The 16,437-nt window shown below is 30.0% G+C and overlaps 1 protein-coding gene across 12 annotated transcripts in view; it reads right to left on the reverse strand.

The window, feature by feature from the left end:
* Nucleotides 1–633: 633 nt before the first annotated feature.
* Nucleotides 634–16,437, reverse strand: part of LOC143258477 (sodium channel protein para-like) — a 207,065-nt gene continuing 191,261 nt past the window's right edge. For all 12 annotated transcript variants that reach the window (XM_076517512.1, XM_076517510.1, XM_076517514.1 and 9 more), the window contains 6 exons: nucleotides 15,624–15,887; nucleotides 12,724–12,777; nucleotides 12,025–12,162; nucleotides 9,692–9,799; nucleotides 8,696–8,966; nucleotides 634–4,450 (listed from right to left, as the gene is read on the reverse strand). In XM_076517512.1, coding sequence (XP_076373627.1) covers nucleotides 3,408–4,450; nucleotides 8,696–8,966; nucleotides 9,692–9,799; nucleotides 12,025–12,162; nucleotides 12,724–12,777; nucleotides 15,624–15,887 — 1,878 coding nt within the window. In that variant the 3' untranslated portion in view covers nucleotides 634–3,407. The remainder of the gene's footprint in view (nucleotides 4,451–8,695; nucleotides 8,967–9,691; nucleotides 9,800–12,024; nucleotides 12,163–12,723; nucleotides 12,778–15,623; nucleotides 15,888–16,437) is intronic.

Consider the following 16,437-nt stretch of genomic DNA (forward strand, 5'->3'; position numbering starts at 1 on the left):
CATTTAAGATAAACAGTATTTGTGTTGTATTATTGCTGTTGTAAAAATTCCTAAAATATTTGCGTAATAAATTTTTAAAAAATACCATAATTTAATAATTGTTTTTTTTTTAAATATCTGCTAATAGTCACACACTAAAGAAAGAATATATAACTCATGAAGAATAATAACCAACATCTCGGGAAACTATTTTAACTTGAGGAAAATCTAGCACTGTTGTAAGAAACTTCTTTAACTTATCCTTTTATGAAAATTAAAATTCAGACAACTAGCACAACAGTATCTCCCAGACAAACTTTTCATCCTTATCAGTTTTTTTTTATTACACTTATTCTATAACATATTATTATTTATTTAAAATGTACAATGAACCGTTTTGAACACTCTTCCTGTAAAAGTTTTCTTTAACAACAGTTGGTATGGTTTTTGTGGCTTTTAAACTAAATGGTAGATAGATTAAAATTTATTTTAAAAGGTATTATTGTTTGCACTTGCATCATTTCTACAATATTCAGTTATAAATAGCTAAATCTAATGTTACTTCCAGCTATAACTGCAATTTATTTTATTATATGTACCAATAACAACAACAAAAAAAGCTACATTGATAAAGAAAAAGGAAACCAATGCTCAGCTTAAGCGATTATTTATTGTGGTAAATTATCAAAAATTTATTCAATGATGTACTTACAGGAAATATGATACAAACTGTGAAATTCAAAACATTTACAAAAAATATGGCTGTAAGCCTAAACTAAAATAGAAGCATTCAAACTGAGAGGAGAGGATAAGTGGTGTTATGGTATATTAGGTACATCCCATATTACTATGAGGGTCCAATTCCAAGAAGAATTGCTACTAACACTACACAATGTAAAGTATAAAGTTCCAGTGACTCTACAATTTATGATACTACATTTGCCCTATCTTAGGAGAATTCCCATTACTAATTCTATATTAATTTAGGAAGCAAAGATTCGTTTAGCATAAAATGCTTGTTTTTTATTATTAATTAAAAAATTGAGTCAATATACTACATTGCTTTAAAGCTAAAAAACATAGCCTTAATTTATGCATAGTGAAACATTATAGAGTTCAACCATACTTGATTCAACATCTTAATAAGTCATCCAGTGGTTATTTTCTAAAAATGCAGCACATGAACTCTGAAAGACAATTAGGTTTATGATGAGTTGGAAAATTCTTAGAAAAAAAAAAAAAAACAAAAATTAAGATATTCCTAAAGAGTTAAATTGCAAATGCATGAAAATCCCGGATGGAAAAGTTATAACTCACAAAAGGCACATGAGAAACAAAATAGCCACTTTAATGAGAATTTCCCCATTTTGGCTCTCTGGCAATAAAAGAGCTACCTTCTGGTTTAATGGGAGTTAACCCTCCTGGCTGCTCTGGCTGTAAGGAGTATCCAACATCACTTGTGTTCACAGAACATTGCAAAAGGTCAGCTGAGCTGAAACTTTCTCCCTTACTAACAAGTGAAAAGACTGGTATATATACATAATTATGGTTTCAAGTAAAACCAACAATACTTGACAAATGTGCAAATCAGTTAAGAAACTGACCTCTTCCTGAAAGAACCATCTCTTAATGAGAGCATGTAGAGGTCAAAAAGATGGTTATAAACAGCAAGAAAGTGCAAGTGCAGGCTGTCAGTAACATTACAATAATCACTATTTGAAGGAAAGTAAGTAATATGCTAGAGAAATACCCCACAAAATTGCTGATATTTAGAAGCGACAGGGAAACAGATCCAAATACTTTGGATATAAATCAGCCATTGGAGTGAAGATTTGCTATCATTTCTTTGTTGCACAATATTTCAGTTTATAACTCTGTGCAAATAATTTTATCTTTATTTTATTTACATTCAAAGACTAAAACATTATTCAGATTACACTGCTTTCCAGCTATCAATGTGCTACATTTACATTTATCAACCACTTATGTCTAATGTTTGTAAGTAATTTATTTAATATACATAGTAATATGCAGAAGTTATACAGTTTATTTGCTATTAAAGTTCTAACAAAGGTTTCAAAAGCTAAAATCCACGATTCAGATATTGCTAGTTTTCACCACAAGAATATAGAGCACTGATTAAATGGCAACTTGAGCAAAAAAAAAAAGAAAAAAAAAGGCACAGACTTAAAAAGAATCTAATCATGGGGAACAGATTATGTGCCACAAAATAATTAAAAGTAATAATAAGATGTTCTAATGGGCTCTTTTAATATATATATATATATGTGGGAAATTTTTAAATTTTTAACATTAATTAACATTAAAATTGAGCATTTAAAGTGTGATCATATTATACCAATTAAGAAATGACAAAGAAAACATTAAGACTGTCAAGGTAAGATATATCACACTTTCTAACCATATCACAGTTTACTTTCAATACCAACAATCCACACAAATCAAGCAAAGTACTAGCATTACTATCAGGTTATATGCAGTAATAAAAATCATTCATTGGTTTGGTTACTTCAGATTCAATCTTTCACTAGAAGCTGCAATTTGCTCTATACTTTTTAACTACTGACTTTCTAATATTCTGGTACTATTAAAGATAAAAAATGACACTTACTTTCAGCCTAAGAAAGAAGATAAAATTTAAAAGCAAGTTTATAATTTGCCTGCTTTACTACTTTTTAGATGATTGTTTTTCAATTTCATATGCTACAGCAACGAGTCTCCATCTCTTACATGACAACAGTAACTCAACAAGATGTAATGTTTTTAATTTTCTTTTCAAAATACTTCTTTGTAGATATTTTCTACACAGAGAAAGCTGTAAGCTTTCTAAAACCATCCACATAAACTCTTTTTTTACTTTCATCCAGATGTCCTTTCTAATAATTTCTTTAAATCACCCATATAGTTGGATTCTGAACAAAACAAGTAATGTTCTAATCATCTTATATTGAAGATATCATTCACTGACTTTTAATAAACAAACTTAGTACAGTGGTTGAAAACAACTATGATTGAAAGAACAATTTTAACAATGGAAGCATAAACATTTTCAAGTTCATCCCTTACTTTGTACAGTAACAAAACCTTAAAGTGCAACAAAAATAATTTTGTGTCAAACACTTTCAACTAAATATCTTTTGTACAAAACAAATGCTTTCTGTAAATGTTTGCATATAAATAGTGTAAAATGACTGTAACACCAACCAATTTTTGTAGAAAAATAATAACGACAACACTCTGTTTTTTATCAACCAAGCAATAGCATTCTTAGCATGATGGCATGTAACTTCTGCATAAAGAATATAAAAATATAATCCAATCCAGCTGCTACAAGCAAACATCCTTTCCCTATACCCTACTTAGGGTACAAAGCCTTTAACCTTCCTCACCAAAGTTCCAGAGGAGCTTTATACTTCTGTCCCTCGACTTGCAATACTTGATGACCTAGAATGAATCACCACTTTGTGACCATTCTTAATTACATGACCATCACTCTCCACAATAACTGAGGTCTGTTGCTGATGTGGACTGTTGTGGCTGATTCCTTTATACTTTCGGAAAGCTTGCTGAATTACTTGTGCACAGTACTCTTCTCTTTGCCGAAGGAGGGTAGTGCTGATTGCTTCATACTCTCTGTTCTCTTTTGCAGGCACAGCTTCAGCTAGCTCAGCTGTTTCTTCAATAACTCGTCCTTTCTGAGCAAAGAAATTCTTAGTCAAAGCATCCAAAATATCAACACAGTAAATTTTATCTCCTTCACAAATTGGAATATCCATTGAAATGAGTTTGTACTTGTTAGGCTTTTTGATCTGTAAAGGATCCTCTAGGGCATCCACAAAGTCAGGCAATTCTTCATATTTGATGAATTGGGTACCTTGTGGGTCAAACTTTTGCCATATCTCATAGTACATATCATAGTCATCATTGGTTAAACCTTCTTCAACATCTTCTGTGGCTTGACTATAGTTTTCCAATATGACAGCTATGTACATATTGATGATGATTAAAAAGCTAATTATCAAATACGAAATCATATAGGCAACACCAATGCCTTTACTTCCACAATTACCATCAGCACCAGGAATACAGTTAGTTTCATCAATAATGGCTGAAAGAGTTCCATCCCAGCCAGCAGAGGTGGAGATCTGGAAGAGGACAATCATGGACTGCCCAAACGTTTCAAAATTGAAATTATCATCAACACCATAGCGATGCTTCACATTCATGAAGAAAGACATTCCAAATATAGCAAAGATAAACATGACCAAGAAGAGAAGAAGGCAAATATTAAACAGGGCAGGTAAGGACATAGCCAATGCAAAAAGTAGTGTTCGTATTCCACGGGCTCCTTTCACCAACCTCAGTACTCGACCCACTTTCACAACACGAACAACACGAAGCAAGGTTGGAGAAACAAAATATTGGGCAATTAGATCTTTCAGAGCCACTCCTGTAACAAAGTATATATTATTAGTAGTAGTGTTTCAGTTCAAAATTGTATAAAATCCTGCAGTTAATTCTATATTGTTTGAACACACATTTATTCTCCTAATCTGCACTTATACAGTATGTTTTGCAAAAAAATGTATTCAGTTACAAATAGCTTACACACTATTATAAGTAGAAGTATTCACCTAAACTGGCAGAACTTGGATATTTGTGTAATTAATTCAACTAGTAGTATTCACATGTCACACCTAATGAAAGGATGATTTACATAAAATTATTTACTCCAACGTTTTAGGTATGTGTGGTTAACATTACTTTGTGTGTATGTCTTGTTGTAGCAAAGCCACATCAGACTATTTCCCATGCCAGATGAAGGGAACTAAACCCCTGATTTTAGCATTATAGATCCAAAAACTTATCACTGTCCCACTGGGGAACATTATTGTTAGCAGTGATGTGAAGAAAATCTATTTGTAGAGAAAAATATATATGTAAAAATGGTTCGTTTGACGATGACCAAAGAAGGTCGAAATGTTGTTCGCTCCTCTACGTAAAATATTTTCTCAACCCAAACAAACCATTTTTACAAATATATTATTGTTAGCAGTTAAAAACTCACTTTTTGAAAAGCATACCCATTAAAAAAAATCATTATTCACAAGATGAACAGACATGATAAACAGAAAACATTAGTTATTATTTTACTTTTTTCCACTTTGTAATTTCAATGAGAATGGTGGTGTCTTAGAATCTAGAAGCAGATGATACTGGATTCTGAAAGATACTTGCAATGAGAAACCCTATTTATACTCAATAAATGCTATATTGTCTAAAGTACAAAAACAATAAAATAAACTTGTGAACTTCATCCAATATTCCTTCTGCCTTTGATGTCTGGAACATGCCTGTTGTAAAGCTATGTGGCTTGAAAGTGTGAGGTACCTATAAAGGGTATTCCAGGCCTGTTTTTGAGTTGTCCATGCTTCCTGACAGGTAGGACTCTACCATAAACAAGGATACCATGGAAAATGTGTTGAGGTTTTAGGAATAGACTGAGTGATACTGGATGATACAGTCAGTCACTGCTCCAAAGCAGTTGTCTATTGATGGTTTACAGATAACTGCAGAATCAAGTTCTGAGAGAATGACATCAATCATGACCAGTCTCCCTCAAACTGACACACTTTCCCTGGATCACTGTCAAACCTCCAAGAAAAGTGAGAAAAAAATGAAAGGGAGCAGATATAGAGATAAATAGCATAAAACACTGATTAGATGCATGAAAATAAGTATAAAAACCACTACTGATGGGACAAAGGTTGTGATCTGAGAACATACACTCTACAAAACAACCACTCCCATCAATATCAGCACTACCCCAGAAAGGATTATGTCTACTAAAGTCTCCCAGGATTAAAGAGGGAAATGGTAACTTTAATGAGAGCATCAAGGTTTCATTGATCATGGGTCTCTCAAAACGACAGGTAGAGAGAACAAACAGCGAAGGTATGACTCAAGGAAACATGGATGGCTATGGTCTCCAAGGGTGTATTGATTGGCAGAAGAAAGGGTAGGCACGTGCTGGTTGACTGGGAGTGCTATCTCTCCATGCACTCATCCATCAAAAAAACCTATCAATCCAGTACAAAATAAACTGCTAAAAAATGACTATATCAGCAGGTTTCAAAAACATTTTCTGTAAGAAAAAATATGCAGGATGATAATAAAACTACACCGAATAGGCAACCATCAGTAACATATCATAAAGTAATGCTGAAACAAAACAAATAAAATTATTAGAAAGTGAAGGCAGGAAATCACCATGTAGAAAAAAGGAATGGCAACTCTGATGCAGAACATTTAGAACCAGAGCTAAAAGGTCTAGACACATGAAATCAGAACACTCAGAGTTTGTGACTGAAGAAAGCAGAAAAAAAATCATACAGTTACTGGAAGAACAAAAGGATGTACTGATTATTCTGTGATAATAATTTGATTATATCAAGATATATTCATATCTTTATCAGCACAAAACAAACAGTCTGAAAGCAGTGACATTAAAACTATGTGTGCAGAATATGCGGAAGAAATAAAGCATACTTCTGGTACAAAATTGAGAGACTTAAAAGACAGACCAAAATTTTGAAATCCAGATTCTTTAAACCATAAAATATTTTACAATACTCTACTAGTTGTCACAGAAATGTCTATGAAATGATGGAGATCATTGTATTTCCTATCCTTAAGCATCTTTCAGGAAATGGTAAAGTCTTAGGTTCACAACTTCCAAGTGATTGCTTATGCAAATAATAAGCAAGAAAGTCCATAAAAGGAAACCAGATTATATGAGAGGTATAGGGTTGAACAGGGCCACTGTGATTCCTCCTTTCTGGACATTTTTATTAAAAAACAAACAAACCAACAGCAATAATTTTGAAGCATGGCTTAAATCATGTGAACTTCGAGTTTATAAACTTCGTCAACCTCCTTGTTTATTATTTTTTAACAGTGTCAAGAGTTACGTAGAAAGTTTCATCAAAATGTAAATTATCATGCATGTGAATTCTTCCTCATCCAAGAAAGATGAGCACTCAACTCCACTGAAATTATGTCCTTTGTCTCTATATTGACAATCTTAAAGTATGAATGGTTTTCTTCAACAGAATGATATCACATATGTCCAGCTACTGATCAAGTTTTTGGAGTGTTACCCTGTTAGAAAGGTTTCCTTTAACATAAGGCCATGTGCCTATTAAATTACATTTGTAAATACGTCTGCATAGTTGCAGGGAATTGATCTAGGCGTTTTCTTTATTTACAAATGATCTCTTGCATAACCTATCAATTAAATCTGATTTTCATAAATGCATAATGTACTTTTTGGTAAAATTTAAATACAAAATTAAAGCAAAACTCAAATTGATTACACTGGTAAACGATTTCTCATCATTAGCTAGTTTATAACAAATAGTAATATTATGTATAGTATGTCTTCAGAACACTGATAACATACCATGTTCTCTTTCAGTATGATTAAATTAATAGAACAGGTTAAGTTTTATAACTAACAAACACCTACAGGGCTGCAAATTTACTCTTTTTGCAGCATTTATGCATACATTTAGATACTGTTTTGAAAAATAGTTTTTCAGGTCTAAACATCTTGAAGAACCATTAAAAGAAATTAAAAAACATGTAACTTTTTCTTCATAAAAGTTAGATGTTAAAAAGAACTTCCTATAGAATTCTTTTATGTTTTGTATTGACAGACAGATAAAAATCTGTTTGTTTTTCTTATAGCAAAGCCACATCGGGCTATCTGCTCAGCCCACCGAGGGGAATCGAACCCCTGATTTTAGCATTGTAAATCCAGAGACATACCTCTGTACTAGCGGGGGCCGATAAAAATCTGAAAATGGATTACAGTATTTTTAAATCTAGGGTAACTATGATAGTGAGACGGCCATTGTTAACAACACACAGGCTTTATTTTTGTATATTAGCACAATTTGCCCAAAAATACAGCCAAAATGTGCATAAAGGTTGTTCACGTTTAAGTGATAACTATAGTCATGGTCAGAGTAAATTCCTGCCATGAAACTTGAACATTAGGTTTGTTTGGGAGATCCAGATGAAGCTGTGTTCAGTATCATCTTCCCCTGCTTTCAAGTATAGAAATTTTCATTGAAAGTTTTAAAATCACTTTCTTTCTTGAGGATAACTGTATGTACAATGTCTGACTCTATTTGAAGGAAGCTGAATGTTTATATTTGATATTTTCATAATCAGTTTGGTTTATAATGTGTATAATACACTACACAGGGTGAATGTACTTATACTATAGAATTCATTAATAAGTTTAATATGATGATTTTAAGTTACAAAAGAAGTTTAATATTTATATGTAAAATTACAAGAACACTCAAGTTATACCTAACAATCAATAAGTTCTGTACTAGAAGAATATGTTGATCAGAAAATATTAACAATTGTTTAAATTTTCATGACACAGAATCAATAGCTTTCAAAACTGATCCAATATTATACAGTACAGTTCACTGTTATTTAAGAAAAAATTATTTTTCTCACTACATTAAATACATACACACTAACAAATATGTATACTAAAGCACAAAATTCAATTATAATATTAATTAAGATAATACTGCAGTGTAATGTGCTAAATAAATCTTGGACACATCTTTTATACTCTCATACATTAAAATCGATAAAAAAACAACTTTACCTAGAATGGAAAGTGTGACTACAACAAAATCAAACACATTCCATGGTTCCTTAAAGTAGTACCAGCGAAGGGCAAAGAGTTTTAAGACACATTCTCCAGTAAAAATAGCAATAAAGAAGATATTCAATCGCTCAAGAATATTCTCAAAAGTCTTAGTTTGCTGGTAGTGTTCCATACCCATAACAATCATGTTAAGCATTATGAATGACATAATGGCCATGTCAAATTTTGTGCTTGAAATCAAGTCAAAGACAATAGCTTGTGGTTTGAACTGTGAAAAGAAAATTATTATTATGATTATAGTATATAAAATGGTACTTGAGATAAAAGAAATGACACAGTAGATGTATAAAGCCTCATAATAACTCTACACTTCTGTACAGGTACTTCTGATCAAATTTCCAAAATTTTATCATAAGCACAAGATGTAAGCTAAGTGTCTAATCATTAAAGTATAATTCACAATATCTTAGCAAACATAATTACCTTATATCCAATTTTATACTCTTTCAAAAATTTTAAACCTGCACTAACAATACTTATTACTTAGATTTTGCATTGCTGAGTAGTTTGAGCTTTAATGATAAATACTTTGGGTTTGGCAACACTTTTGCATTAAATAATCTATGTAAAATGTTAATGAACATTTCACTTGCTTACAAAATTCTCTCTTAAAAAGAAAGAACTTGTTCTTTCAGCACCAGATTATGCACCTATACATGAATAAGTGTGCACTCATACAGAATTTACATAACTATTGAACTACATTTGAAAGTTCTATGATACAACTTTGAAATATCTTATATATTTCTGTCACTGAAAAAAATAATAATTTGCATACAAATATTAACAGAGATGAAATCAAAAATGTTTTGTATTCTATCAATAAAACCAATTTTCTTGACTATTTTCTCCTACATTTTAAGGAATATATGTAAATTTTAAGCCCTTAGTTAAGCTTTTCATTTTAAATAAAATTCCCAATGTTAATCTTACTTTAGGTCGAGGAATAGCTTTTAAAGGTTTTTTAGATCCCATTTTCTTCATAGCATTATAGTATTTTTTCTGGTCTTCTGTCATAAACATCTCTAAAGATCCACCTGCTTAAAATATGATAATAATATGGTTAGATGTTTATGCTTCTGGGTAATATTGTAGGTAAAAAAAGGAGCTCTTAATTTTGCATAGCTTTCTCATATAATTTGACATAAATCATTAAGTCTGCATGAAATAACTCAGAATTCATTTGATAGATAGTGTCTAAATTTTTGATAGATGTTAATTATAAATATTATATTTCACAGACAATAATTACAGTCTATTTCTTGTTAACATGTGCATGTTAAAAAGCATGAAAATCAATAAAAGTCACAACTGGCTTGATGCTGCTTCATTTAAAAGGATTAACAAGAAAATAAAATATGAACAAATGCTCAATGGGAAAAAAAAGTTTAACATAAATACTAAGCTGCACAAACTCTCAATCAATTTGACAGTTTTTTAATGTTATATAATTACAGCTTGTAGTATATGGTTTGAGTTCACAACCATTTTTCTGCAAGTATATAAAGTACATATACAGTAAACTGAAAATCATACATCAATTCAAAATGTTAAAAACAATATATAGAGACCAGATTATACAACTCTGGATGGAAAAATTCCATCTGATTGATATAATCACTTTTCTTAAGTGCTGATTATCTGCCTATCTAAACTTTTCTCTAATGGTAAACAGTCTTAACAAAAGAAATGAAAAATGTTTTGTTTTATTTCTTTTGATAGTTTTATATGGTTTGTCATAAAAATCTAAAAGTTGAATATTGTATTCTTTACAGAGGAAAATCTTAAATGTTCAATAAAATCCTATAGAGAGCTTACAAAATAATGGATTAATTCCATTCTGTATATTATATTACTTTATTTAAGAAAAAAAAAGTAAAAAAAAACAACACATTACTATTTTTGGTCAGATAAACAAGAACATGATTGTTAAAATTAAACCCACTATTTTGATATACCACTTATCAAGTAGCATTTGTAATAGAAAACATGTAGAAAGAAATTATGTTAATTTCACAGTATGCAATGGTTACAAAAGATAAAGCTTAATATTAACAAGGAATGTAAAAATAAGTTTTACACAATATATGAAAAGTTTGTGACCATAGGTGATTTACAACTTTTCTTACTTTCAGATACATAACCTTGGAATCTTGTTTTGAATTACAAAGAAAAGCATGTGGAGCACATTCTGTAAAATCTATTGAAATGTTTATGATTCCAGATTTTTTAGGACTCCTGGAAAATTATTGTGTAAAACATATAAATATATAAAGGGAACAGATAAAAAAAAAAGTGAACTCTCTAGAAACTGTTGTTAATGTGTTACATTTTTATTAGGTAGCAGAAAAATATGTAAAAAATATCTGTTCAGATATGATCTCAAATCCTAATTTTAACACTGGCTTTCATAAATACCTGAAATTTTCATGATTTGAATTACATTTTTTCATAAAAGGTGTTGTGATTCTGCTGTAGTTTCTTATTCCAATTAGCCTACAAATTGATCAAACAAGTTTCTCTGCAATTGCAGAACTGTTAAAAGTTATCTAAGAAATACGAGAAATGATATTATGCAATAGACATTTTAATCAAATTCAATAAGTTGATATCAATCGTAATGAAAATGTATGGGCTGAGTTAAACTGATTAATGAAAGATTGAAAGTCAAACATGGAAGATAAAGTTTATGAAGTACTGAAAGAAGGAAATCAGTCAATCACCCAGGAACATCGACACAAACTCACTGAAGGCATGCTTCGTTGATGTGAAGTAGTACTGAAATCCAAGGAAATGCTTACTAAATATTAACTTACGAAACTGGTTTGTGTTGTTTTGAGTTTCATTTTTATATATGTTTATTACAGAGAAACTTATTTGAAAATTTTGTAGGCTAATTGGAATAAAAAATGTCTAAGAAATTAAAACAGGTGTACAACACTTTCTATGAAACGTTGTTACTAAAATCATGAAAAGTTCAGGTATTTATGAAAGCCAGTGTTTAAATTAGGATTTCAGATTATATTTGAATGTAACTCATTGAGTGCATTCTAAAAAAACATATAGGTTTACATATTTTTCTGTTATCTGATAAAAGATATAACAATTTGAAAACATTTTCAAGGGGGTCCACATTTCTGTCCAACCTCTGTGTGTGTGTGTGTGTGTGTGTATAAAAAAGTGAAAAAGTTTAGTAGAATTTAAAATAGGCACAATTTCCTCCCTCACTTGATTAATCAATTCTAATACTATAGAATACAACTTATCTTTTTTTTCTGTTCATTGAAATTGTCAATGATGACACCAATGAAAAGATTTAATGTAAAGAATGAGCCAAAAATGATGAAAAAGACAAAATACAAGTACATGTAGATATTGACTTCATCATCTGGTTGGTCATTTATCTAAAAAAACCAAAAAAACCATAATTAACCAGATAAATTTAATCAAAAAGTTTTCTAAATCTTCATTAGAAACTTTGCATATTTATGTTACAAAAAACTGAAAAGATATGTGTAACTATTAGAAAACAGTAATTTCACCTGGCTGAATTAAGTTAATAAACTTGGATTTCTTTATGTCAGAAAAGGATTACACAGTAAAAATTCAATCGAAATTAATGTTACTATAACTATACATATGCTTATTTTCCAATGATATCTATTGTATCAAGCAACACATAACATTGGTGTATTTATCAGATAAATAATATTTTAACATTTTAGTGTACTAATTATTACATTTACAATTTTCTTATTTTGGTGTTCTACACTGAGAAAAAAATTCCCAGCATTACCTGCTAGTATCCTTGCTCATTAACACCAACAAAATACATGAATGACTTTGCTTAAACAGTTTCTTAAAACTAATTAAAATTACAACTATAAAATGTCAAAACAGTCAGCTTCTCAGAACGTGTTCTTTGTTATACAAAATTATTTCTATATTTTACATATAATACTTACTTGTCTAGAATCAATAGCACTGTTCATTATGTCAACCCAACCTTTGAAAGTAGCCTAAAAATAAACAAGTTTACTTATTTTTTTGAAACCTTGAAGATATTGAATAAAATAATATCACTAAAGTTAAACAAAAGATTTTGATAAAAAGGTAAACAGATTTGCATGTTCTTTTATTTAAGGAGCAGCAAAAGGTATCAGACAACTATAATAATACAAATATAATAAAACGTTTTTATTAAAACAAGTAAGGACTGATATATACATAACCTAGCTAGCTATAGTAATATAGACAGTTTTGAAACAGAAAAGTCAAAACTACAAATACCGAGTTACATACAACTGAAAAACTTTTATTGCTGCTTTGGCAAATATCTGTAATTATATTAATCTGAACCAAAGTAAGGATAAAATTTTCAAAATTTACAGTAACTAAATTTTTCTAGCTTTTATTTCCTCATTTCAATACTATTTGGAGCATTAAGATTGTCTATATTGCTATAACTAGATAGATTATGATATATATCAATACTTCGTTGTTTTTATAAAAAAAAAAGATTTGTTATGCTTGTTTGTTTCCTTTTCATTAGTCATATTTTTGTGCACCAGTAATATCAGGCTTGGGGTTCACATATATGCATTTCAATTTCATTATTCATCAGGTTCTCTGGCAACCTATCTTAAAATCTAATTATTAATCTAATTAATTATTTTGGTACAAGAAATTAGATCCCCAGAAGAAAGAGTTCTGCAAAGGAATTAGAGTGATAAGGTTTGTCATTTTTTTGTATGTTTGCTTTTAATGTTTCATGAAATCAGTTGGATAATAAACAAATTATAGCAATGGTTTAATGTACATCTTTCTTTCCATAAATTTGAATGATTATTAAGTAAAATGACCTGTAAAACAGTGCTACTTTCATGCTGCTGCATGTGATCACATTTCAAGTGACTACAAGTTTAAAATAACTTGTCAGTGCTTTTGGTATAAATATGACTGAACAAACATGGTTCATGTTATTTTATCGTAGGAGTAGATTCAATCAATATTTTTGTTCATTTTAATATTTGATACCTTTTAAATATTACATATGTTTCTCTTGATAATAATGTTACAATAATTTTCACATATGTGCTAAATTTTTTTCATTAAAAAAAAAAAAAGGCCACTTCTCCAAACACTAACTTTATAACTATTTGAAAAGATTTGTCTGTTCACTAAGAAACTGGTCTATTCTATTTAGGACTCAAAAATATGGTCATATAAATAAGTAGTAGCAACAAATCACAAGGTTAATTTATTGTTTGGCAGCCAGTTTGATTAATGTGCACATGAAAACCAAAATAAATAATACAAATCTTAAAACAGTGTTGCTTGAGAGGAACTAGGCATTATTTTTCATTCATATGCAGATATCTTTGACACATAATCATTACGTGAAATATATTATCATATCATTTAATGACAGAAATAGCTTATGCCAATAGTAACTTATAAATTTACCACTAACATTTACATTTTCTAAGCCTAAACTATGATGTAACTCAACAGTCATGTGATATTGGATAAACAAAGTATTTATTGTTTGTTGGTTTGTGATATAAAATTATTTGACACTCACAAACTCTGAGTTGCAGTAAATAAATACCTATTAAGTAAGATAAAAGAAAAATTTATGCATATAAGTAACAATAAGTAACAACTGTCCAGTAGTTTGATTGAGTTTATTAATCAACACATCCACTAAGTGGAAATTAACTATAAATGTGTAAAATAAGTTGTATACTGAACAATAATCCTTTTAGTAAATTAATTATTTTTGACTCACATGGTTACTTACTAAATTATTTTGAGTATTTTATTTGCAATTAGTTTCAATCACTTTACTAAAATTACCACTTACAATTTCGATTTAGGCTTTGCAAACCATAAGCAGTGATATAAAACTTAGAAGTTTTAATTGATACTGCATCAAGTGTTTTTTCAACTATTAACATTGTGTTTTTTTTTCTGCTTCAAACACTTTATTCAATGGCTAGCTACTCTAGCCATCTCTAATTTTGAAGGCAGCTAGTCCACAACACCAACCACCTACTCTTAGACTACTTTTGTTTAGTCATACAGTGAGATATGACCATCATTTTTATAATACATCCACAGTTTCAAAGTACAGAGCATGAGTTTTTTTATTATTATTTTTCGTAATAATAGGATGCAAATGATGGGCCTACAAATTCATCATTTAGCACCCCACTGAGTTGCTCTCAGCCCGAACAATCTAGTCTGACTGTTTGATAGTTCTCCTGTTTGATGGTAGAAAATGTGAAAATAAGGTGGAAGAAGACAGGGTTCTTTAGCTTTTAAGTGATATTGAATATTATGAACTACACTTAACCAAAACTTACAATGCCAATATACTAACCAAATTATAGGCTTAAATTTATCATATTTTTTATTGGACATGAACTGATAAAATTTTAACATTCATCTGATTGTTATTTACATGAAACTTTTATGTAAGTGTTAAGGAATGTAATTTTGCTGTTTAACTTCAAGAATACTAGTTTAAGAGTGTTTTCTTCTTAGAGTGAACTTTTATTCATCACATGTTCTTGATGTAGTGCATTAAAGTTTCAATAAAGGATATCTAAAAGTTCTTTTTGACCAAAATCCAGATTCTAAACTGACAGATTACAAGTGTATAACTTTATTTATGACAAGAAAAGCTCAATTTAAAAGTATCAACAATTATTTAAAATAATATTCTAATGTGAAGAGTTGTCAAATATCTGAAAAACATTGATGCTATATTATAACCTTATGGTGTAGAATTCTTCAAACTTCTTATAAATTGTTATATGTAATATTTTCAAAACATTTGTTTGAAAGAAAGTCAACTTACCACTTGAAATAGTGCTAGATAACCATTAAGAACATTATCAAAGTTGATCATAGGGTTGTCCCATGTCATGTTTTTACTTTCACATATTTTTTTACTTGGTACTTCTGTCACACTTGGTCGATTACCTTCACTATCAAGACATCTGTAATATTTCCCAGCAAACATCTGAACACCCATTATTGCAAAAATCAGCCAAAAAATAAGACACACCAACAGTACATTCATTATGGCTGGAATGGCCTGGACAAGAGCATTCACCACCACCTACAGTGGAAATATTATGAAAGGAAACATTTTACTTAGAAAAAGGAGAAAGATTTAAAGAAGACAGTAACAACTTTAGCGACAAAGTGAATTACAAATATATACAATTTAATAAAAAAGACACTGCAATTTATTTAGTCATGAAAATAAAACTTCAAAAAGGTTTCTCCCACAACCAATTTTCTAAGGAAACAGTTAGTGTAGATATAACCTAAAATGACAGTATATGAAGATTTGATTTTTTTTAAGCTTAAATTTACTTGTTTAGAATTAAAATGTACTCCAAACAAATGTTTACTTCTCAAATACTCAAAGATTTTTCTGGTTATGATTGAATTCACTCTATCAACAAAACATGACTCAAAACTCCTGAATTTTCTCTATTCATTGAAGAGTGTGTGTAATTTATCTATAATTATCCACTCTCCTACCTTCCATATAACTTATTGTGCAAGCAACAGGGGACTTTACATAAGCTTTTCTTTCCTACCATAATTTAGATTTTAATGAAAGTAGCAGCTATGATGAAAATTTTGTTCTGGGGAGGCAG

The sequence above is a fragment of the Tachypleus tridentatus genome, chromosome 8, assembly GCF_004210375.1.
Source record: "Tachypleus tridentatus isolate NWPU-2018 chromosome 8, ASM421037v1, whole genome shotgun sequence".
Taxonomy (NCBI): domain Eukaryota; kingdom Metazoa; phylum Arthropoda; class Merostomata; order Xiphosura; family Limulidae; genus Tachypleus; species Tachypleus tridentatus.